This window comes from Neofelis nebulosa, chromosome 10 (genome assembly GCF_028018385.1).
Source record: "Neofelis nebulosa isolate mNeoNeb1 chromosome 10, mNeoNeb1.pri, whole genome shotgun sequence".
NCBI classification, from domain to species: Eukaryota; Metazoa; Chordata; class Mammalia; order Carnivora; family Felidae; genus Neofelis; species Neofelis nebulosa.
The window spans coordinates 73312140-73337589 of NC_080791.1; the positions used below are offsets into that span (position 1 = coordinate 73312140).

At 38.7% G+C, this 25450-nt stretch overlaps 2 protein-coding genes across 3 annotated transcripts in view; one reads left to right on the top strand and one right to left on the bottom strand.

Moving 5' to 3' along the window:
* The window catches only part of PIK3C2A (phosphatidylinositol-4-phosphate 3-kinase catalytic subunit type 2 alpha), a 195768-nt gene that overhangs the window by 100677 nt on the left and 69641 nt on the right, over positions 1-25450 (bottom strand). Inside the window, exon 1 of one of the 2 annotated variants that reach the window (XM_058688379.1) lies at positions 21743-21854. The exons of the other annotated variant lie outside the window; for it this stretch is intronic. The gene's annotated coding sequence lies outside the window, so the exon portion shown is untranslated. Of the gene's footprint in view, positions 1-21742; positions 21855-25450 lie in introns of those variants that run through there. 2 annotated transcript variants of the gene reach the window in all.
* LOC131486626 (uncharacterized) lies at positions 20529-24895 on the top strand. The gene is made up of 3 exons (XM_058686539.1): positions 20529-20580; positions 21460-21946; positions 22891-24895. Exons 1-3 carry the CDS (start codon positions 20529-20531, stop codon positions 23042-23044), a joined length of 693 nt encoding a protein of 230 aa, XP_058542522.1. The 3' UTR covers positions 23045-24895.

A 25450-nucleotide genomic window follows, 5' to 3' on the forward strand; every position in this document is an offset into this window, starting at 1 on the left:
TCTCAAAAATAAACACTGAAAAAAAAAACTATCTTTTTAGCTCAAATAAAATTTTTATCTTCATTTTTATAGACTTTATGCTGTTTTTGCCCCCTCAGTATCCTTTCTTCTAGTAGGCAGAAATCTGTATCTTCTTTTTTAGAACTTAGTCATCTCCCTTTTGTTCCATCTAGTTCAAAAAGGGCTGGAACATCCTTACTCCCCCCTCTCCCACTCCCAACCACACCAAAGGATCCAAGTCTGGCCAAACAGACTTAATCCCAAGACTTCTGAAACTATTTAGAAAGGAAGCCCATCACTGAAGTTGCTGAACTTATGGGATGTAAGCCTGGCACTGCTGTGGCCATCTTTGCCACCACTGAAGGAGATGCTGCCTGAGAATGGACCGAAGCCAGAAAAGAGCAGAGCTATGTATAAGTAAAATGAAACAGATTCTGAATATTACATTAAGTGTCTGGATCCAACCCTTGTCCAAGGCTAGTCTTTTCATTTATGTAAGTCAATAAATTCCTCTTTGCTTAAGCTGGTTTAACATTACTTTCTCCAGTAACAACTAAAAACTTAACACAGAATCTATAATTTGTATGTCTATAAGGGCGCCTGGGTGGCTCAGTCAGTTGAGCGACTGACTTCAGCTCAGGTCATGATCTCGTGGTCTGTGGGTTCGAGCCCCACATCAGGCTCTGTGCTGACAGCTCAGAGCCTGGAGCCTGCTTCGGATTCTGTGCCTCCCTCTCTCTCTGCCCCTCCCCCACACATGCTCCATGTCTCTCTCTTTCTGTCAAAAATAAATAAACATTAAAAAAAAATTTATAATTGTATGTCTACCCAACAGACTAGAATAAGCTTAAGTGCAGAAACCTACTTTGTTTTCCTTTTCTTCTGCCCCACAACATTTAAAACCACCCTGCTTAATAAATACAGAGTTAAATTTAATGACCACATATTTTAAAGAATGGAATAAGAGCTATCAGTATTGCTTTCTGCAAAGAGAAAGCAATACCGACTTGCAATTCATTTTCCACAAGCAAATGCCTATTTATTTAAGTAGTTTCCTGGCTACCATATTTGGTAATGATAGGACATTGTTCTTAAAGAGGAAATCTGGATTTTTTAAGTGAGCTTGAGATACAGTTTATTCAACAGAAAACACACTTACTCCAAATATTTTAAATTAATGTTACCTCTTATTTACTAACAAAGGTATAAAATAAATAGCTTGAAAAATATTTTAACAGTAAATGTGGTATTTTTCATATCAATTCATTTGCTTGCTCTATCCCTAGTATCAACCCAAAGCAGCACATGCTAAACTAAATTCAAGTCTAAGCAGTAAAAGTGAACTGTTAACAGCTGAATTACCATATTTTAGCTTTCCAAAAAATTATCATGCATGTATACTCAAATGGTAATAAAGGATTTGAAAGACTGTCCAAAAGTAACCCAGTGCTTCAGCTATTTTTCTGAGGCTGCTACACTGACATGCTCCATTAATTTTTTAAAATCAAAACTTCATTTGATGACAAACATTTATCAGGAAACAACTTTTGCACATGCTAATTCAAAATGCAAACTTTAATGCTAATGTTCTCCTAATTCAAGCTGGAAAATACAATATAACTAGTTTTTGAATGATGATTGTATACCATCTGCCAAAAATTTTCCAACATAGAGTAATCCAGTGATGATCACAAGGCTGTAGCTGCTTTAAATTGTTCAAAAGACGGCAATTAAACTATTCAGTTAAACTTTGGGATACATTTGCAGATCCAAAAGAATTAATTTAAAAGCTCTTGGCTTCTTCTGTGGTAGACATTCATTTACAATTTAAATTTAAATCTCAGAAAAAAATAAAACCAGTCCTGCTACCCATCTAAATGCTTTCTGATCTTAAAATTCAAGATACATAAGAAAACAGAGAAACAATGATTTGAGTTCAACCATGCAAATATTTCTCCACTAAAATGAAAGTGAATCTCAAAGGAAAATAAATTATGGTACCCAACTGAATACTGTGCTACCATTAAAAATAATAATATCAACACTGCAATAACCATGGAAAATATTTGTTAAAACTGTAGCAAGTATCTACATATCTATACATACCTACAGATAGAGGTATGTAGATACTTGCTGCCAAACACTGCTAAAAGCAATATATTAACTAATTTAATCCTCACAAATTATATTAAGTAGCTACTATTATCCCTACATACAAATGAAAAACTTTTGTACAAATTATATAATCTGCCCAAGTTCACAGTAGCTAGCAAGTGATGAGATCAGGACTCAAATCCAGGCAGCGCTAATTCACTACAATATATTTTTATGTTAATAGTTATCTGAAATAAGTGTCTAAACATACCTTATCTATTATAAATACCAACTTCTTCCTCAAGGCTATGGTTATTTCTCTCTGCATTAATAAATAGATTTTACTGTTTTGTTTAATTCTATCATGAAGTGATTAATACTGCTATTTAATAATGTGCCATTTTATTAATTTATTCTCACCACATGACTAGCAAACTTATCATTTCACTGAGGTTATGAATTCACTCTCAGACTTCTACTGTAGTTGTTGAATGAATGCCTCAAAGACTGGGAAACGTAAGACACCATTGTCTTTATCAAAAAGAAGCTCAAATTCTGCAACAAACAAAAAACCAGACTAAAAGGGCTTTTTTTATTTTTTTAAGTTTATTTATTTTTGAGTGGGGGGAGCTGGGTGGGGGCAGACAGAAACAGAGACACAACATCGGAAGCAGGCTCCAGGCTCTGAGCTGTCAGCACAGAGCCTGACACAGGGCCCGAACTCATGAACCACGAGACCATGACCTGAGCTGAAGTTGGACGCTTAACCAACTGAGCCACCCAGGTGCCCCTAAAAGGGCTTATTTATTAATAATTCAACTAAAACTGAAAAATCACGTGGCTGAGTTCAGAATAAACAAGCGGTGGCAGAAAAAATTATTTTGGAAACTGGGAGTAGGAAATGGCAACAGAAAACTAAAAATAGAAGAGGAGGGGTGCTTGACTGGCTCAGTCGGTGGAGCATACAACTAACTCTTGATCTCAGGATTGTTAGTTCAAGTCCCACATTGGGTGTAGAGATTACTTAAAAAAGTAAAAATCTTAAATAAAATTTAAAAAAAATAAAAATAGGAGAGGAGCTTCATCTCTTCTAAAAGGAAAAACCCCAGTAGACAAGATAACATTCTCCTATCTCTGTGATTCACAGAGGGAAAAAATTAATCTAACAAAAGTAACCAAGCACTTTGGTTATTAGGCACTATACAACTCTGTTAAAAAGAGAAAATGTAGGAATGTCCAGGTGTTGGGTGAGATTAGGGTAGAGCAGCACAGCACTATTCCACAGGAGTGGAATGCAAGCCACATACTGAATTAAAAATTTTTTACAACTACATTAATGAAAATAAACAGATGAAATTATTAATAATATATTTAATCCAATTATCCAAAATACTGTCATTTCAATAAGTAAGCAATTATAAAAATATGAATGGGACATTTTACATTCTTTTCTCATACTAAGTCTTCAAAATGTGGTATATATTTTATTTCAGATTACACATTTCAACTTAGACTAGCCATATTTCAAGTGCTCAAAAGCCAAAGGTGGCTATTGGCCAACTTAAGGCTAGAATTTATAAGGAAAGGAACAAAAAGCAAGGTGAACAAGCATCACTAATTTCTGGATAAGAAAAAATTTACCTTCCCAAAAGTCATCCCTTCCCTCAAGTCAATAAAATATCTCCAATGCCTATTACTTAATTTTCAGGGGAAGAAAAATTTTAAGTCCCATAGATAACATACATCCTTTTCATTAAGGTCTATCCTAACATTTTTGGTAAATTTTGTATTTTTAAAGTATATAATTTCTAATAGTTCTACAATTAGCAAATTGTTAACACTTCATAGATAAATGTGTTTACAATCAACCAAACAGGATTACAAAATTACAAAAAGATTAACTATTTAACTGTTTAAAAAAAAGAATCAAAACCAAAATAACTCGTGGAATTCCTAGTTAACCTCAGCAAAAAGAAGGCCACCCTAATAGGATTTGAAGCCATGAGAATATTTAAATACATATTCATGGATGGTTCAGTAAGTTAAGCTTATGGCTCTTTATTTTAGCTCAGGTCATGATCTCACAGTTAATGACTTCTTGGGGCACCTGGGTGACTCAGTAGGTTAAGTTTCTGGCTCTTGATTTTGGGTCAGGTCATGACCTCACAGAGTTCATGAGATCAAGCCCCTCGGTGGGCTCTACACTGACAGCCACAGCCTGCTTGGGATTCTCTTTCCTCTCTCATGCAGAAGTGTGTTCTCTCTCTCTCTCTCTCTCAAAATAAATAAATAAATAAACATGTTAAACAAAAATAAGGGGGACTTATTTGCCTGGGGGACTCGGTTAAGCATCCACCTCTTGATATCGGCTCAGGTCATGAAAGGAGATCAGCCCCACATCTGCACCGTCAGCACAGGGCCTGCTTGGGATTCTCTTGCTCTTGCTCTCTATCTCTCTGTCCTTCTGTCCCTCTCCCCTGCTTGCGCTCTAAAATAAAACAATAATTTTTGACAAGGTGATTCTAAAATTTATTCAGTAACCAAAAGGGCCAAAATAGCCAAAAACCTCTTGAAAAAGAACAAGGTGTGAGGATTTGCTCTACCCAATAAAGATTAATTACAAAGCTAATTTTATTTAAGATAGTATGGTATTTATGCAGGAAGAGATAAATTTAATAAAGAACAGGCTAAGAGGTCAAAAACAGAAACACAACTACAAAGACACCCGATTTAAGACAAGTAGCATATCAGAGCACAGGGAAAGAACTGTCTTTTTAATACATTAAGCCAGAACAAATGGAGGGGAAATGAAATGGGACTCCCACTTCACTCCTTAAGCAAAATTCAACTGGAGACAAACCAAACGTCTGTGAAAGGAAGAACTATAAAGCTTTAGAATCAGAGAATGGAAAAATTTCTTAAACAAGACAGAAAGCACTAACCGTAAGAGAAAAATAATTTGACTATAGTAAAATCCAGAACTTTTATCAAAAGACACCAAAGAGAATGATAAAAACAAGCCACAAAAAAGGAGATATTTTTAATATATAACCAAAGGACTCAAATCCTAGATAAGTAACTTCTACAAATTAAAAAGAAAGATAATCATAAGAACCTCCAAAGAACATTGCCCACAATAGTCCCAAATAGGAACTAACCTGGAAGTGGTAATTAGCTCAACCTTCAGTTCCTCTCTCATCTCCAGAGGTCAGGGGATAAAGCTAAAAGTTCTAGTCCTCTAAAATGCCTCAGTCTTTCTGGTGACCAGCCCCACCCTGAAACTATGTAGGGATCCCAGACACTATTTATCTCATTAGCATACAAAAGAAAAAAAAGAGATTCCAAGGTCTTTAGGAGTTACATGACAAGAACCAAGCACAAAGACCTAATATTTTTCATTATATCACAGTTCATGCAACTAATACACTAATGCCAATGAACTAGAGCTATAAGAAAAAAATGAATAAAACTTAGAAACATGATAAGCAAAGACAGACACAAAAACACATACAATGATTCCATTTATATAAAGTTCAAAAACATGAGAAACTATTATTGTTTAAGAATGCTTACATAACGGTAAAACCAAGAAAAGGAAAGAATTCTCAAAGTTAGGACAGTGGTTACTCATAGAAGGGATGACCAAGGATAAGTACACTGGGGACTTTAGGAAGATAAGCAATGTTCTAGTTCATAACCTATCGACTAGTTACACAAGTGTTTGTTTTGCAAGTATTTGTTAGATAATCATATATGCTTTATGCACTTAAAATTATTTGTTAATCATAGATGATAAATTTATTCACTGTTCTGTGGGTTACTTCATTAATAAAAAAGAATTTAGTCCCTACATATTTTAAATTTGAATATTTAAAATATTTTCATATCTATATTATACATGGTATGTGAAAACACCACCTACAATAGCATGTGGGGTTTTTTTTAACTCACATGTGGCAAACTATATGAATACAAAAGCTCAATTTTTAGTAATGGCATAAAAAAATACAAATAAGAACAATACTTTTCATTTTTTAATGTATAGGCTAAAATAAGGACCCTGCCCTTATATATTAAGGGATATGGGAAAAGGGTAAAAGTGCAAAAGAAAACAAATTATGGTTTCTCAAATTTTCACTATCTGTGAATCATTTAATGGAATCACATATAACATGATTTATGTAAAAAAATTCACTGTCTTTAAAAATACAAAACATTTAGGGGCACCTGGGTGGCTCAGTCGGTTTAAGCGTCCGACTTCGGCTCAGGTCACGATCTCGCAGTCCGTGAGTTCGAGCCCCGCGTCAGCTCTGGGCTGATGGCTCAGAGCCTGGAGCCTGTTTCCGATCTGTGTCTCCCTCTCTCTCTGCCCCTCCCCTGTTCATGCTCTGTCTCTCTCTATCTCAAAAATAAATAAAACGTTAAAAAAAAAAATTTATAATAAAAAAAAAATACAAAACATTTAAAAATAGAAAGATATTCCTATCAGTGAGAGATAATTACACACTCACCACTGTATGTTATATCCAGCAAATTTATTTATTTGAACTGAATTAGAAAATCCTAATTCAATTATAGCTTGACAGGAAGGCAGCAATGTTTGGTGGTAATTCTATCAGATAGTTATGCATATATACATAAAATCTTGTGGATTACTGAAACAGCTCCCCAGTCTGTTTCTGCCACCACTCCACCCTCCACCTTCAGACTACTCTCAACACAGCAGCCAGAGAGATACTGAAAAACTTCGATCTTCTTACCTTTCCACTCAGAGCTTTCAATAACTCCTATCTCACTCAGAAAAGCAGTAAAATCTTTACAACAGTCCACCAGGCACTCTAATATCTGGTCCCCCTATTACTTTTCCCCTATAACTCTCTTGTCTGAGACTGTCCAAGTGGCCTCCTTGTTGTTCCTCAAATACATTATACATCTCATTCAGAGTCTTTGCTCTTCAGTTCCCTCTGGACTGCTCTTCCCCTGGTGAGCTGAGTGGCATACTCTCTCACCTTCAAGTCTTCATTAAGAAGGTAACATTTGAGTAAAGTTCTCCCTGATAATGAAGTTAAAACTGCAACTTTCTCTAACCCCATCACCTATGCACTTTACTTTCTCCTTAGCATTTAAGTACCATCCAATGTACTATAGATTTTACTTGTGTATTTCATGGTCTTTCCCCTCTAGCCTATAAATTTCATGAAGCTGGGATTTACCTCTTAGGCTCACTCCTATATCTCTAGCACCCAGAACAATCCTAGAACAAGCAAGCTTTCATTCAAATGTTTGTTAAACAAATAAATGAAATTAAATCTAATATGGACCAGATTAGGAAGCAATTCTTCATTGTAGAGTGACTTGGGTACTCTGTAAGATACTTAAAAGTACATACAAATATTCTACTCAAAATGAGTATTTGAACCCAAGAGATACCAGATTTGTAATCCATTCTCGTTGCACTCATTTTCATTTAAAGCATATGGAAGTCATCTTAAATGTGTCAAATTATAAACCATTAATTTCTTTCTCTGAGGAATAAAATTATGTGTTACTGTCAGAATTGTTCCTCAGAACCACATGGTCGTTTTTAGTCAGACCAAAACACATTACTATTTTGAAGTACTTATGGAAAATATAGTTCATGTCTGCTGTTGATTAGAAATATGGGCCTTGGTGGGAATGCAAGCTGGTAAAGCCACTCTGGAAATAGTATGGAGGTTCCTCAAAAAATTAAAAATAGAACTACCCTACGACCCAGCAACCGCAATACTAGGCATTTATCCAAAGGATACAGGTGTGCTGTTTCGAAGGGACACATGCACCCCCATGTTTATAGCAGCACTATCAACAATAGCCAAAGTATGGAAAGAGCCCAAATGTCCATCAATGGATGAATGGATAAAGAAGATGTGGTGTATATATATATGTGTATACACATGTATACACATATACATATACATACATACACACACACACACACACACACACAATGGAGTATTACTTGGCAATCAAAAAGAATGAAATCTTGCCATTTGCAACTACATGGATGGAACTGGAGGGTATTATGCTAAGTGAAATTAGAGAAAGACAAAAATCATATGACTTCACTCATATGAGGACTTTAAGAGACAAAACAGATGAACCTAAGGGAAGGGAAACAAAACTAATATAAAAACGAGGTGGACAAAATAGAAGAGACTCCTAAATATGGAGAACAAACTGAGGGTTACTGGAGGGGTTGTGGGAGGGGGGATGGGCTAAATGGGTAAGGGGCACTGAGGAATCTACTCCTGAAATCATTGTCGCATTATATGCTAACCAATTTGGATGTAAATTTAAAAAAATAAAACATAAAACAAGTTAAAAAAAAAAATACAGGCCTTGGGCTCAACAGAATAATTTCGCTGGAGATGAATCTTGAGGCATTAATTACCTATATAAAACTGAAGATCTGAAGTCATGAAAGTAGATATTACCCTGGGAGAATGTGTAAAGTGAAGAAAGAAAAGACAAGGAGGAAATCATAAGGGCCTCTAATACTTAAGCAGGAAACAAAAGGTCAGAGGAAAATAACAGGTGTGAAGACTGGTTATCAGAGAAATAAAGGAATTCAGTGTCCTAAGAAATATGTGGTGAGTAATGTCAAAAACTCCAGAGAGGTGACACAAGATAAGGGCTGAAAAAGAAAAACACTTTAAATCTAAAAGCTCATTTGTGATTATTTTAATAATAGTTTTATTGACATAATTAACATATAAAATTCACCCATTTAAAGCATATGTCAATTGTTTTTATATAATCGGAACTACGCAACCATCGCCACTACCAAATTGCAGAACATTTTCGTCACCCCCAAAGAAACCCTTTATCCATTAGCAGTCACTCCTCATTTCCCCTTTCCATTAGTGATTTTTCAGAGAACACTTAAGAGAAGTTGAAAACTGAAAAAGTAAAGAATTACAAGTAACAAAGGTCTATTATTCTTTCAATTCTTTGACAGCAAAGGGAACTAGGAGAGACAGGAGGAGATATCAGGAATGGCTGTTTAAAATGGTTAAGGCCTTCAACATATGGTAGGTGAAAGACAAGACTTCAGGGGACAAAGAGTAAAAGGCACAGAAGACAAGAGATACACACTAGCTTAGATACTGAGTATAGTTGAATATGAATCAGAAGCATAGATTAAGGGTCTGACTTGAAAAGAAGAGACATCAGTCAATAAAAACGGAAGACTGGGGAGGGCCAATGGTGGAAAGCAGATTTTTACTATCTAAACTTGATAGTTCGGGGCGCCTGGGTGGCTCAGTCTAAGGTTAGGCATCCGACTTCGGCTCAGGTCTTGATCTCCCAGTTCGTGACTTCAAGCCTCACGTCCGGCTCTATGCTGACAGCTTGGAGCCTGGAGCCTGCTTCGGATTCTATGTCTCCCCTTCTCTCTGCCCCTCCCATGCTCATGCTCTGTCTCTTTCGATTTCTCAATAGTAAATAAACATTAAAAAAAAGTTTTTTTTAATAAATAAACTTGGTAGAGTTTTAAATATTTCATCATTTGTAAGCTTTATTAATTTTTTTTAAATATGAAATTTATTGTCAAATTGGTTTCCATACAACACCCAGTGCTCATCACAACAGGTGCCCTCTTCAATGCCCATCACCCACTTTCCCCTCCCTCCCACCCCTCATCAACCCTCAGTTTATTCTCAGTTTTTAAGAGTCTCTTATGGTTTGGCTCCCTCCCTCTCTAACTTTTTTTTTTCCTTCCCCTCCCCTATGGTCTTCTGTTAAGTTTCTCAGGATCCACATATGAGTGAAAACATATGGTATCTGTCTTTCTCTGCCTGACTTATTTCACTTAGCATAACACTCTCTAGTTCCATCCACATTGCTACAAAAGGCCATATTTCATTCTTTCTCCTTGCCAAGTAGTATTCCATTGTGTACATAAACCACAATTTCTTTACCCACTCATCAGTTGATGGACATTTAGGCTCTTTCCCTAATTTGGCTATTGTTGAGAGTGCTGCTATAAACATTGGGGTACAAGTGCCCCTATGCATCAATACTCCTGTATCCCTTGGGTAAATTCCTAGCAGTGCTATTGCTGGGTCATAGGGTAGATCTAATTTTAATTTTTTGAGGAACCTCCACACTGTTTTCCAGAGTGGCTGCACCGGTTTGCATTCCCATAAGCTTTACTATTCTAAAACAAAGGTAATGAATATGAAACAAAGGGATTTTCCTGTTATTAGGATATACAAAGTGACAAGAGACTGTCTCACTTCAACAATGAAAAGCAAGGTAAAAAAGCTAAAAAAAAAGAAAATACTTTTAAGAGACATCAGAGAGCAGAACACACACACAAAAACTCTAATGAATTAAATTCCAGAAAGTGATAAACCTCTCATGAAGAGGCCGGTCCACTGCTACTCGAATCCCTGGCACAGAAGAGCAGGAAGAATACATTGTAGACAGGGATGAGAAACTCATTAGACTTTTAACAAACACTTTCAATAGCCACGTGTAGGCTACCATGACAGATTAGAATTCTGAGGCATGGCAGAGGTAAGTCTGAATGGTCTAAAGCCCTAAGAATTACAAGGAGTCCCAGGCATGGAACAAGTCTGTACCTACCCATCAACTCTTTCCCTTGGGTCTTCATTAAATGCACAGGTAGCACACTGAAACCTGGGACAGGGCAGAAGAGCTAAGGGATCTCCCTTAAAGTATGTGGGCCTCCCTGAAGAATAAGGCAGCCACCCTCCAAAGGAGGGCTGGGCAGGTGAACAGGGAGAAATCCACCTGAGGCACTCCAAGTTTTCAGCTACCCAATGGCTGGGGATGGGGCAGAAGAGCTGAGAAAAAGCCCTCCAAAGCATTCCAGGCCTTTATGTAAGACAGGTGCCCTCCAGAGAGGCTGGAGTAAGGGCAGCAAGGCAGAGAGATCTCCTGAGACACCAAAAACCAAGAAAGAACAAAGTAGAGAACAAAGAGACTTCCTGAGAACCTAAAAAGCTAGCAGCTAGGCTGAAAAAAAAATCTTTGGAATCAAGTCAATGTTCAGATCCCAAATCCTTCTAAAGAGAAAGCCATTATTGCTCCCCAAGGTACTTCAACCCAATAGTGAACTGAATCAAATTAAAGTTGAAATAAAGCACAGACCCATCTTACTTAAAAATCAGACTTTCTCAATTTAGTGGCCTGACAGAATAAGGGTAATTTAAGTTGTCTAATATATAATCAAAGATTAGGAGACAAAGAAGAAAATGTGATCCATTGTTAAGGAAACAGTCAAAATAAACAGACACAGAGATCGCCCAAATGTTGGAATTATCAAACAGAAACTTTACAATAGTTAGGATGAGGGGTGCCTGGGTGGCTCAGTCGGTTAAGTGTCCAACTCTTGATCTTGGCTCAGGTCATGATCTCACGGTTTCTGAGTTTGAGCCCCGCACTGGGCTCTGTGCTGACAGTGCAGAACCTGCTTGGGATTCTCTCTCTCCCCTTTCTCTCTCTGTCCCTACCCAGCTTGTGCTCTCTCTCTCTCTCAAAATAAATAAACATAAAAAAATTAAAATAATTAGGATGCAGACGCTAAATGATCTAGCAGAAAAAGGAAATGCATATACGGGGTGATGGCGGTTTCAGCAGAATGATACAAATTACAAATAAGAATCAAATACAAGAAAAATATATCAGAAATGAAGAATTAATGGACTGAACAGTATTAGAAAAGATGGTTAAACTTGAAGACAAATCAGAAGAAAACATCCAGAGAAAAAAAATAGGGGAGAGAGGTAAAATACCATGCCTGTAGGACAATTTCAAATGGTCTAACATTTATGGGACTTGGGAGTCCCAAGAGAAGATAGAAGAGCATGAAACAGAAGAAATATTTGAAGAGAAAATAGCCAAGAACTTTCTGCAAATGAAGAAAGACCTCAACCAAGCAAACCTAAGAAGTTTATTGAAGCCCGAGTGAGATAAAAATACACTACAGGGGTCCCTGGGTGGCTCAGTAGGTTAAGTGTCTGACTCTTCATCTTGGCTCAGGCCATGATCTCACAGTTCATGAGAGACAGCACAGAGCCTGCTTCCTCCCCCAGGCCCACACACACTCTCAAAATAAACTTTTTCTTAATTTAAATTTAAGTTAATTAACATACAGTGTGGTCTTGGCTTCAGAGATAGAGCCCAGTGATTCATCACTTACATATCCCAGTGCTCACCCTAAAAAGTGCTCTCTTTAATGTCCATCACCCATTTAACCCATCCCCCACCCGCCTCCCCTCCAGCAACCCTCAGTTTGTTCTCCGTATTTAAGAGGTTTGTGTTTTTTTTGTTTTTGTTTTTGTTTTTTGAGAGAGAAAAGGCACAAGTGAGTGAGGGGCAGAGAGAGAGAAGCAGGGCTCAAGCTCACCTGGAATGGGGCTCAAACTTAAGAACCGTGAGGTCATGACCTGAGCCGAAGTCAGATGCTTAACCAACTGAGCCACCCAGGTGTCCCCTCCCCACCTCAAAAAAGAGTCTCTTATGGTTTGCTTCCTTCACAGTTTTTATCTTATTTTTCCTTCCCTTCCCCTATGTTAATCTGTTGTGTTTCTCAAATTCCACTAGTGAAATCGTTTGATATTTGTCTGACTTAAAATAAATAAACTTTAAAATATATATATACTAGAGAATGAACCTAATGGGATCACAGAGTAATGTAGGTTAAATGACTACCTGGAAAGAAGTGGCTTCAGTTCCTATTAATATTCGCAGAGTTAAAGTCAAATCAATCTAAAATATAGAGTCTATTCCTAAAGAAACCAGGGGGGGTGAGGGGCACCTGGGTGGCTCAGTCAGTTAAGCGTCCAGCTTCGGCCCAGGTCATGATCTCACAGTTCTTGAGTTTGAGCGCCACGTCAGGCTCTGTGCTGACAGCTTGCAGCCTGGAGCCTGCTTCGGATTCTGTGTCTCCCTCTCTCTCTGCCCCTCCACAGCTCATGCTCGCACTCTGTCTCTATCAAAAATAAATAAACTTAAAAACAAAACAAAACAAAACAAAAACAGGGAGGTTTCTATAAAGACTTGTAGAATTTAAAACTTTTCTCCAAATTTATATATGTTAAATATATACCTATATTTCTTGTTTAGGGTATGACACAAACTTCTTTTCAAACCTAATTTTACTCTATGATTTTTAATGATATTTTCACCTTTCCCTTTTTTTTTGGTTGAAATCTTTTTTTGATAAAAATTAATAAGCTAAATCGCCAACCTCAATTAGCAAAAATAAAAAATATTCTCTCAAAAAAAATCGTAAAATCTACATCTATTAATATGAACTTTCTATAATTAAACAATATACTTCCACGGAGGAAAACCACTAATATACTCAATTATTAGTGTGATAGGATGCCAAAGGTGTGTAAGAGACATTCATGTGAGCTGATTTACAATGTTAAAAGATTTCTATTGGCTTTGCCGAAAAAAGGCCTAAGGAAAACCAAAATGGAAACCAGGAGACCAATTAATATGTAACTGAAACAATCTAGAAAAGAACCAGTAAGGACTTGAACTAGGTTGGCAGCAATGGAAATATTAAGAATGGTTTCATTTAAACTAGCAAACAAGGGGCGCCTGGGTGGCGCAGTTGGTTAAGCGTCCGACTTCAGCCAGGTCACGATCTCGCGGTCCGTGAGTTCGAGCCCCGCGTCGGGCTCTGGGCTGATGGCTCGGAGCCTGGAGCCTGTTTCCGATTCTGTGTCTCCCTCTCTCTCTGCCCCTCCCCCGTTCATGCTCTGTCTCTCTCTGTCCCAAAAATAAATAAAAAAACGTTGAAAAAAAAAAAATTTTAAACTAGCAAACAAAAATGTTAAGTTTAGACAGTAAATGAAATGGGGGAAAAACACAATAACATGACAAAGAATGATTTAATTGGTGGGAAGGGGTATTATTTTTTAACAGTGTAGTGAGGAAAAAGATGAAATTGGAATGGTAACCTGGACATAAGGGGTGAGTCATGGGAAAGCGAAGAGAGAAACCATCCTGAGCTTCACAAGTTTAAAGATGGATGAGCCTAGCAAGCTCTCACACTCTTTAATCTCCATACTACACTTTATAATTACACTTTGCCCAAGTACTACAAGCAATTAATAAAGGGTTTGATTCTCTCATTTTGACAAAAAGCACTACACTGTAGTCTAATAAGCACTAGCAGTCATTATACCACCTTGAGCTCCTAGGAGCAACATTCTACACATAAAAGACTCACAACACAGGGCATTCATCAAGAACAACTTTATATATCTGCATATATATATCACTCTTTGGAAGGGGGACATGGAAGGGGGAATACAATTACAGCAAGAGTTTCCTGTTCAAAGACATCTTACTGACAAAGCAGTTTTCAATCTAACTCAAAATCCCAACACTAGTACTGCTTTGTGAAGATAATTACTGAACTTTGGACTACTTTATTGTCCATTCATTTAACATGAATCATTAAACATACTCTGACATTACCCCAATTCCAACAGGACAAATAACAGTAAGCTTTTGTGCTAAATGTTATGGTATATGCCTCCATTTCCAACATAGCTTAAGAAAACATAAAACTGAGTTATAATTGAGAACCCCCAAATAGGGAATAATAATGAAAAACTGACATGATGAAAAACTGACATGAATTTTTCTAGAATATTCCCCCCAGACTCCAAAATTACTATGGCTAACAAAACCTTGTCTTCACATGACACCAACTGCATTAAATTTGTAGTTTTATGGAACAGCGACAACAAAGAAGAGAAAATGTGGTAGCAAGACTTGAGGCTTAATTATCAGACTTATTAACTGTGTAATCTTAAACTACTTAATCTCCCTTTGTCTTAGTTTTCTTATCTGTAAAAGACAGATCACATCTCAGTATTGTTGGGGTTAAAAAAATATACGTAATGCCTAGTTTATAACAGGCATTTAATAATACATATATGTATTACACAAGTCCAGTTATTGGAACAACCATCACTATATTCATACCACTAAAAAAAAGGCAGCTTATCAGATGAAAAGATGTTCAATAGCATTACTCATTAAAGAAATGCAAATCAAAATCACAATGAGATACCACTGCATACCTACTAGAATGGCTAAATTATTGGAACCCTCATCCTTTGCTGATGGGAATGTAAAATGGTGCAGCCACTTTGGAAAACACTTTAGTGTTTTCTCAATAAATGAAACACAGAATTTCCATATGACCCAGCAATTCCACTCCTAGATATATATACCCAAAAGAATTAAAAACAGGATAACTGTACACTAACCCTCACAGCAATATTCACAATAGCTAAAAGGTAGCAACAACCTAACTGCCCATCAAAATATGGGTATACAAAATGTGGTGTTTTACTGAATCTCAAAAGCATTATGCCAAGTGAAAAAAGTCAGACTCAAAAGGCTATATATCCTGGGGTGCATGGCTGGCTCAGTTAGAAGAACATACAACTCTTGATCTAGTGGTCATGAGTTTGAGCCCCATGTTGGGCATAGAGATTACTAAAAAAAAAAAAAAAAAACCAACAACGTTGGGATTGAGGGAGGAATGACTTCCTCTGAGTTGCAGATGACCATTTGTTAAATAAATAAATAATAAATAAATAAATAAATAAATAAATGGCTGAATATACTGTATTTATAGGACATTCTGGGAAGGCAAAAATAAAAAAATCAGTTATCTAGAGGGTAAGTGAAAGGTACTGATTAATCACAAAGGGGAATAAAAATAGTTTTTGGAGTGATGGAGTGTGGTGGTGGCAGTTATACACCATCACTAACTCATAACTTCTAGAGCTGATACCTAAAAGATGAAGTAAATTGTATCTCAATAAATCTGATTTAAAAAAAAAAAAACCCTAGTGTGTCACACATTTCATTTTTCATTTTGTTTTAAAGTTTTTAAAGTTTTTTTTTTTTAATGCTTATTTATTTTTGAGAGAGAGAGAGGAGACAGAGCATGAGTAGGGGGAGGAGCAGAGAGAGACAGAGACACAGAATCTAGCAGGCTGCAGGCTCTGAGCTGTCAGCATAGAGCCCGAAGCGGGGCTTGAATCCTACGAGCCGTGAGATCATGACCTGAGCTGACATTGGACTCATTTTTCATTTTGTTTTAATGTTCGTGTATTTTTGAGAGAGAAAGAGACGGACACATAAAATCCGAAGCAGGCTCCAGGCTCCAAAGAGGGCCTCAAACTCAGGAACTGTGAGATCATGACCTAGAGGAAGTCGGATGCTTAACTGATTGAGCCACCCAGGCGCCCCCATGTCCTACATTTCAATACAGGCAGAATTCCAGTCCAATAAATGTCATTATGAGATCTAGTCAAATAAAACTAGGCTACATTCCCTGGAGCCAAAAAGACCACCTTTTCCCAACTCAGCATTGTAGTCTAAAAAATATATACACACTAAACTAAAAAAAGAGGTCAGAACAGTTATAAATTATGTAATGAACACATATAAAGTAACTTAATAAAATCAGCTTGATTATGGATACTTACAGCACTATGGTTTTTTATAGGTATAATTAGGTCTCCTTCAGAGCTTATCTTGGGAGGAAATTTAAGCTTCGTGTAATTCCCTAACCTGCAAATAAAACATCTAAAAAATTGTTTTCCTGTTCCCTAATTAGGTACTTTTTCCAAGTGTGTGTATCTCTCCCATCAACATCCACATTCTTTTCACCAAGACAAAGCACCTGCTCAGATTTCCCTTTATTGTGTCCTATTGTCATTTTCCCTACCCTTTTATCTTGAAAGAGGCTTTTGTCTTTGCTTTTCTCTCTCATTCCACCACAGAACTTTATTTTTAAGTAGGCTCCACACCCAACGTGGGTCTCAAACTCACAACCCCAAGATCAGGAGTCCTGCGCTCTATCATACTGACAGCGGAACTCTTAATGTCTTCCTGCCTCCACTGTTATTTTCTGAAGATAAACTGCCAATTTCTGTTTTATAGGAAGGAAACTACTTTTTAAAAAATAGCCTGTTTCAATCAGGATTTCCCTTTATTGCAAATGTTTTAATTTTCTTATTTTTGAGACAGACAGACAAAGCGTGAGCGGGGGAGGGGCGGAGAGAGGGAGACAGGATCCCAAGCAGGCTCCAAGCTCCAAGCTGTCAGGGCAGAGCCTGATGGAGGACTCGAACTCAACTACAAAATTGTGACCTGAGCCAAAGTTGGCGCTCAACCGACTGAGCCACCCAGGCGCCCTAAATTATTGCAAAATTTTTAACCAAATTTCTTAACACTGCCTATTCTATACCTTTCTCACAAATTTCTTATCAAATCCCTACTCATTTCACAATAGGAACTAGCATTACTCATCTACTCATTTAGAGTCCAACTTCTCTTTCAGTCTCCTTAACCACGTCTTCCACACTACTCAAGCCACAAGTTCATAGCTTGTGTTAAGATTTTCTGAATCACCCAAATAATATAAAAGTTCTGACCACTGGCCTCCAAGTTCTTTATTGTGGATGTTTACTTATTCTCATCTTATTTCACCCCTGTCCTGTCCTTATCTTTTCAAATACTTCCTTAAACTTTTATTTTCTCCTAAGTTTTTCTCCAAGTTCTTCCCTGTGCACTGAAATATTTCTGTCCTTCACACTTCATCACCCTCCTCCTACAGTAACAGTTTAAGTAAGATCTAAACTCTTTACTCAAGGGATACATGGCTGGCTCAGTCAGTAGAGCATGCAACTCTTGATCTCCCCATACCCCTACACCCCACACAGGGGGTAGAGATTACTTAGGAAAAAATAAATAAATACTTGCTGCTAAACCAACAATAATTGCCTTCAAATATATTAAGAGTGTTTAAAAATCCCATACACAGCCAGCCAGTGTGGGATAGGGAAGCAAAACAATGGGGCTTGACCCCAACATATCAGAGTTCAAAACCCAGCTCTACCATTCACAAATTGTAATTATAATTCAGCGGTTTAGTCTTCCTGGGCCCAAAATTATTCATCTGTAAAGTGAGGACAATAAACATATCTTTAAAAAAAATTCCATCTCAGGGGTGTCTGGGTGGCACACTTGGTTGAGTGTCTGACTTTGGCTCAGGTCATAATCTCACAGTTTGTGAGTTGAGCTCCACACGGGGCTTGCTCCTGTCAGCACAGAGCCCACCTAGGATCCTCTGTCCCCCCCTCCCCCTTTCTCTGCCCCTCCCAACTCACTTGCACTCTCTCTCTTTCAAAAATAACATTAAAAAAAGAAATTCCATTTGCTTTTGTACCTAAACAGCTAAATTAAAAATTTTAAGAAACCCAAAAAGTAGTTTAAAATTATATAAATTTCCTTTTTAACTGCCTAAAATGTGAGTGTGTACTCTCCCTTTGTGTTCTGAATCCATCAGTTCTAAATAGCAAATTGCAGAGAAATGGAAGGATACAACATATACACAAATGCACAAAATAAAGATATCAAAAATGTGACTCCCCCAGAGAATAGAGAAAACAAAGTTTCTTCTAGTCCCAACCCTAACCCTATGAACAACCTAAAAGATATCCTATAGCAATATTACTCCAAAGTATGATAATTCCCAAGATTCATGTATGAATTCTATCAAAATGATGAGAAATTATAAACTACTGATAATTCATTTCTCATAGGAGTTAGTTTTCCTTTTCAAGCAGGAATCCAAGACAGAACAGAATTTTCTGTTCTGCATTGTATATCTGCATTGTTCAGTCCAGTAGCTACTAACCACAAGCAGCTTGAAATGTGGTACTTGAAATGTGACTAGTCCAAAGTGAGATGTGTTTTTTTTAAAGGGGGACTTTTTTTAAATTCATTTTTTTATTTTTATTTTTATTTATTTATTTATTTTTTTAGAGAGAGCGAGCGAGCACAAGCTGGGGAGAGGGGCAGAGGGAGAAAGAATCTTAAGCCTGACATGGGGCTCGATCCCACGACCCTAGGATCATGACTTGAACCGAAATCAAAAGTTCTACACTCAACCAACCGAGCCACTCAGGTGTCCCACAATGAGATGTGTTTTAAGTGTAAGATGCATACCAGATTTCCAAGACACATACACACACACACACGTAAAAAAGTATCTTACATATGTGGCTCTCATTTAGTATTTTTACCGGAGAGCATTAATTTAGATAAAAACTCTCAAATAAAAAAATGGATACCAAAAAATAATTTTTTTAATGGATAACAGAATAAGCAGCTTAATATCTCACTGCTTGGTAGTATCACAGCAAGGTCTAGAACCTGATCACCTTTACCCTAACCTCATTAATAGGAGAAACTCATCCTTTAAGACTCAATTTGAGTATCATCTTCCTCAGATGCACTCCTTTCCCCTCACCAGCCCATATGACCGTATCCTTTTTAGTACTTTGGATCTACTACTGCCCTTATAACCATACTATTATCTCTTGTGTCTCATTTTTTTTCTATACCTGGAACCACTGCAGTCCCAGGCATCCTTGCAGGCCCTATGAAAACAAAGTCTTGCAGAGTTAATGTTTAGCCCTATTCAGGTACAACAAATCACATACTATGTAAATGCACAGTATTAAAACATTCACCTTTATCATTTACCTGTCTTAATTTCTTCTTGGAATATGGAAAATATAATAAAATAGATAATTTATGTTATCAAAGTGAGTAACAAGTTACAAAGCATTTAAAAAAGCGCTTTGCCCTGCTGCTCTGAAAAGTTTGGTCTGATGCTCTGATAAGAACTATGAGCTCTTGGGAAATTCAACACTCTCTTTAGATAGAAGTTCAGTTACTGAATGTGCTTACGAGTGCAAAATGTGCCAGATTAAAGAAAGATTCCTGGACATGTAACTCATGCACAATCTTATTTTAGAACCATTCATGGCAGAAGGGAGAAGCAAAGAATCAGATGCTTATCGGGCTCTCTGCTGTCAGCGCAGAGCCCGCTTCAGATCCTGTCTCCTCTCTCTGCCCCTCACCCACTCGCATGTGCAACTCTCTCTCAAAAATAAAATATTTTTAAAAATTAAGAAAAAAAAATCAGATGCTTAATATACAGCTAATTGCCTAAAGTTATAGTTTCTAATTCCTTAATGCAAGCATGCCAACTTTTACGTTCCATTTAACAGCAAAACTTGTGAAACCTATGGATGAAAACAGCAAAATACAGCACTTGCCAAGAAAAACTGCAAGCAACATGCATACAAAACAGATTTTCATAATATGCTTGGTATCTATATAAAGTCACTTTTGAGTTAAGTTTGAGTTAAATAACAAAATCTCTCTATTCTCAGTCATAATGCTTTTCAGTACTCAAAAAGTCTTAATATTAAACAAGCAATTATCTTCAACTGTATAGACCTCAACTAGAGCACTTCAGTCTAACCTGCCATGTGGAATAAGAGCACTAACACCAAGTATAGGAGAATATGCTGAAAGGAGTCTACTGTGGAGACTTAATCACAAGCCAAGGAGGCAAAGGTACAAAGTCTTTCCTGGTGTCAGTGTCCCTAGACCTCCAAACTGGCTTTCCCCTTATATAAGTCTTCACCACTCTTCTAATAGCTTTCTTTTTTTCTACATCTCTTCTACTCTGTGACTTACTCCAATACAGTAAACATTTTTCCCAGCAGAGTGTCTGTCTTGACACCCACTTGGAAAGATGTGAGGACCTCTTTAATAGTTAATCTCCTTCAAAGACGAAGACCTCCTTCCTGTCAATTCAACACCCACTGTTCAAAATAAAAATATAATTACAACCTCAACTTCTATCAGGCTGATGAACAGAAGCAACTACCACAGGCTCGCTCTTTCACGTTATCCCCAGCCTGTCCTCCTCACTTAATTTTCATTTCCCTCCTCAATCCCTGCTCCCCCCCAAAAACAAATTTCCACAGATGGAGAATCTCTTTTTTAAAGCCAAACCATTCAGTGAGGAAAATAAGTATGTGCTTTTTTCTTCAACTATGTATTGTTCCTCTCTCACTCAGGAAGAGTTTAGAAAATATTTTTAATCTGACCGCACTCCCGGAAAGATGATGCGCTAAATACATACTGAAATGATACTGTTTCCCTGAAGCAAGTGGATTCGCGGGAAAAAGGGAAACGGGAGAGGAAATAAAATCATTATCCCATAAGCTGGAGATGGGACAAGGAGGTGAAGGCGCGGGGGGGGGGGGGGGGGGGATGGTGGAGGGGGGTGGAGGAGAGCTACACAGAACTGAGAAGTGCAACACACTTCGCCAGAATCTAACAATTCAACAAGAGAATAGGACCGGCCACTTCGGCTCCTGCCGGGTCCCGAAGGACAAGAGGGCTGTCTCCCTTCCCCCCCACCCTTGGGAGAAAACTAACTTCCAGGCGCACCACCTCCCAGCCCCCGCCAAGAGGGGCCTAATGGGGGTGCGGGCCCCTCGCACCTTCGGCGGGACAGTCAGCAACGGCCTGGGTGGAAGCAAGGCCCGGGGGAGGTGAGTCTGGCTGGGGCAACGCCAAGAGTACCAGATGGAGGGTCAAAGGCGGGCACCCGGGGACTGGGGGCCGCCTCAAGAGACCCTCCCTTCCTGGGCCCCCCGGGGCCCCTCACTGTCCTTGAACAGCAGGGTCCCGGATACCGGCCCCCGCCACACCTATCGCTCCTCACCTCACGCTGCCCGAGCCTCTGCCTCCACCACAACCCGAGCCGCCGGAGCAGCCACGGTGCGAGCCATTTCCCTCTCAGCCGCCGCCAAGAGACTCGGCGGACTCCACGGCCAGCCAAGCACAGCACGTCACTTCCGACCAGAGAAGCACCGCCTTCCGCGCCCAGGCTTCTGGTGGATTGGCTGGTGCAGACGGCCTACCTGAGGTAGTGGGCGGGGCTTGGGCGCGTCCGGCGAGGCTAGAACTCAGGGTGTGGGGGCCAGGCTCCCCGGGGAAATGCCGAGCAGGCTCTGGATACCTCTCCTCGCAACACCAGGCCAGGGACCGGGATGCCTCCTGGAACCCCAGCCGGCCCCCTCTCCGGTCGGGCTTCCGCCAATCACCAAAGTACTCTATTGTTCCCCTGCCCTCTCCGGGGATTCAGCAGTCTCCTCCAACCCGGCTGTGGCTCCCAGATTCGTGGTTTTGGCCTCAGGCCGCTGCGATATTAGTTTGTGACTGGAAGACTGAAAGAAGCAGGCAAGATAGAAAATCATGCACTCCAAGCAGTATTTACCGACTCCTCACGGTGGATCAGGTGCTGTGGGGCGTGTAATTAGTAGTCCATCACGTGGATTGTGTAAAGCTCTTTCACATCAGTGTCTCATTTAATCCTCAGCAGCCAGGTATGGAAGATAGTCCAATGATAACTCACAGCCAGACAGACGGCTCTTCACTACATTACCACATATCTTTAGATGCAATCTCCATAATAATATCTGCCTCATGAGAATTGAATAAGATTATGCCTGTAGAGTTGAGCCTTCAAATGTCCGATTTAAAAATTATATAACCATGTCAAGCAGATAAGAAAATTGTCCGCGTTTACATATGGTGAAGCTGGGAGCAGGATTCAAACTCGGTTCTGATTCCAATCTGTAGCATTTTACAACAGATTGTCCCTTAAACGGTAAGAGAAGGGGGTGCGCTCCTTCCAAAGGCTTACAATCTAATGTGCTAGATAGACTGATTTGGGCTGCAATTTTCAGTTAAAAAAAAAATTTTTTTTTTTTTAATGTGAGAAGGCTGTAAGTAGAAACTTAGCTCCAACAAATAATGGGAAAGAAAAGTTTTCTCTTTCTTTTTTTTTTTTATTTTTTTATTTTGTAGGATGGATGTGAAGTGGATGAAGCCCTCTAATCACTGTAATAAACCTGCCTACACCTCCCAAGAAATGCGGAGACTGGATAGAGTTGCTATGCTATGGAGAAGTCTAGAAACAACTGTATTCTTTGTGGCTATGGCTACCAACTCCTACTCTTAGCTTTCCATCTCTTCCACCCCTCCCCCAACCCAACTTCCAGGCAGACTTTACACACCCTAGAAGAATGTCCCTTAGGAATCTGTTTAGTTCCACAGCATTGTTCTGCTTTATCTTCTCATCAAAGGAGGAATTTCTAGAATTGGCAGCTCTTTCACAAGATTAAAAGGGGAGGGGAAAACGATTTATCTCAGCTGGTTTCCTAGCTTCTGCTCAAGAACTGAGTGTGCCTTCAGAAAGAAGGAAGACGCCTTGAGAGAACTCTGTGTCTAGCGGGAATATTAACCGTTTGACTTTTTTAATCTTTCTTATATTTTTCTTATGAGAAATATTTTCTGAGTCCCAGCAGCAGAGGGCCTTTGCTTGAGTGAACTTCATTATGTTGTTATACCTCTTGAATGGCCAATACTTAACAGGCTCTGATTGACCAGAAGGGTCCCAATAGGAAGAGATAGAAAGGGAGTTGAATAGTGCTCCAGATTCCAAAAAATCAGCATCCACAAATTGCCAGGTGTCAAGAATATGAACTAGTAGCCCTCCCTTAGCAGCTTCTCTCTCTGGCAGAGGGTGTATGAAGATGTATGTGTTAGCAATAGAAATACAGATTTCTAGGACAAACTGGCACTGCTGTCATTTGAAGAACCAGCTAAGAACATAGTTGGCAGCCATTTCTCTCTTCTTTCTCCTACTAGCTTCAATATTAAGATTTGAAGGTAGAGAAAAGAATTGAGGAGGAGGTATTATATTTTTAAGTGTTCCAATCCTAACCTCCCACAGAGAACTTAACAGCACCACAAATATTTCCAAACTTCTTCCAGTACCAAATGAGAAATGGGCAACCTTGTTTTATCACAGGGAAAAGAAAAAAAGGCTGATATTTATTGAGCATTTGCTAAGGCCAGGCCCTCTTCTTAGTGCTTTACAAGTCATCGAATTCCTCTAACAACCTTATTAAAAGGTGCCATTATGATATCCTCATTTTGTAGCTGAGAAATTTGAAGAAAAGAGAGCATAAAGTAATTTGCCCATAGTCACACAGCTACTAAATAGTACAGCTGGGATCCAAACCTGGGTCTAACTGCAAGGCCCATGCTCTTTTACCTTCAAACTTCCCCCCAAAAGGCCATGGAGATTTTAACAGCTATAAAATAGCTACTAAAGGCCATTTATCAGTAAATTCTTCACTTTCCTTTCCCAATGCTGTATCCCTACCCCAGTAGAACTCTGCTGAGTCCTATACCACACAATGTAAAACCTGTGGTCTCTACTTCTTGGAGATCATTACCTAAGACAGGTAACACTGTCTGAGAGAAACGACATTATGAACATTAAATGTGTGGATAGTAAAAGGATGTAAAGTTTGTAGAAGGAATAGGGAATGTTGCCTTGTAATTCATTCAGAAAAAAAAAAAAACAAGTATTGAGCCCCTGTTTGCAATATATCAGACACTATCATCTGTGCTAGAGATACAGTAGTGAACAAGACAAGGTGTCCCTGCCCTCATAGAGCTTAGTCCATGTCCAACAGCGGAGACCAACATTGAGCACCTAATTAAACAATTGTTTAAACTGTGATAAGTGGTGTGAAGGAAAACTACATGTGCTTTGATTTAGAATAGAAGGCAGGGGCACCTGGGTGGCTCAGTCAGTTGAGTGTCCAACTCTTGATTTTGGCTCAGATCATGATCCCAGGGTCATGGGATCAAGCTTCGTGTAGGGCTCCAAGCTAAACATGGAATCTGCTTAAGATTCTCTTCCCCTCTGCCTTTTCCCATGCTCATGTGCTCTCTCTCTCTCTCTCTCTCTCTCAAATTAAAAAATATATATATAAGATAAAATGGAAGGCAGAAAGGCCTTCTCTGAGGAACATTGAGCTGAGGTCTAAAGGATGAGTAGAAATTGAGTGAGGATGAAGGAGGAGACATCCCAGGCAGAGGGACAGTGTGTGCAAAGACACTGAGGGAGGAAGGAGGATGGTTCAACTGAGGAACTGAGATGCCAGTGTTGCTGTTGTACTGGGAACAAGGGGGAAGTGGCTTCAGAATTGGTGGTGAGGCAAGCAGATCATGCCAGGCCTGGGAGGCTATATTAAGAATTTAGGTCTTTATCCTAAGAATGAGGAGGATTTTAAGCTCTCAAATGATCCAAGTTATATTTTTAAAAGATTTCTTAAGGCTGGGCAGAGAATGTAACAGAGAGAGGCTACAGAGGATTTAGGCAGCCCAGTTTAGAGATTATTACAACAATACAGGGAAGTGACAATGGTGGCTTGAACTTTGCATAAGGCACAGTAAATATAAAGCTGAGTCAGGGCTTCTATCCTTGGAGATAGTTAAGTAGGAGAGAGAGATTTGGAAACAAGTATGATGTAGTGAGCATTACTAGAGAGAAGTCCAAGTAACGTTGGAA

Coding starts and splice junctions, on each gene's coding strand:
- LOC131486626 (XM_058686539.1), top strand. CDS start 20,529: ATGCTGAAAGGAGTCTACTGTGGAGACTTAATCACAAGCCAAGGAGGC. Junction 20,581..21,459: donor CACAAGCCAAGGAGGCAAAG/GTACAAAGTCTT, acceptor ACTAACTTCCAG/GCGCACCACCTCCCAGCCCC. Junction 21,947..22,890: donor GTGCAGACGGCCTACCTGAG/GTAGTGGGCGGG, acceptor TTTATTTTGTAG/GATGGATGTGAAGTGGATGA.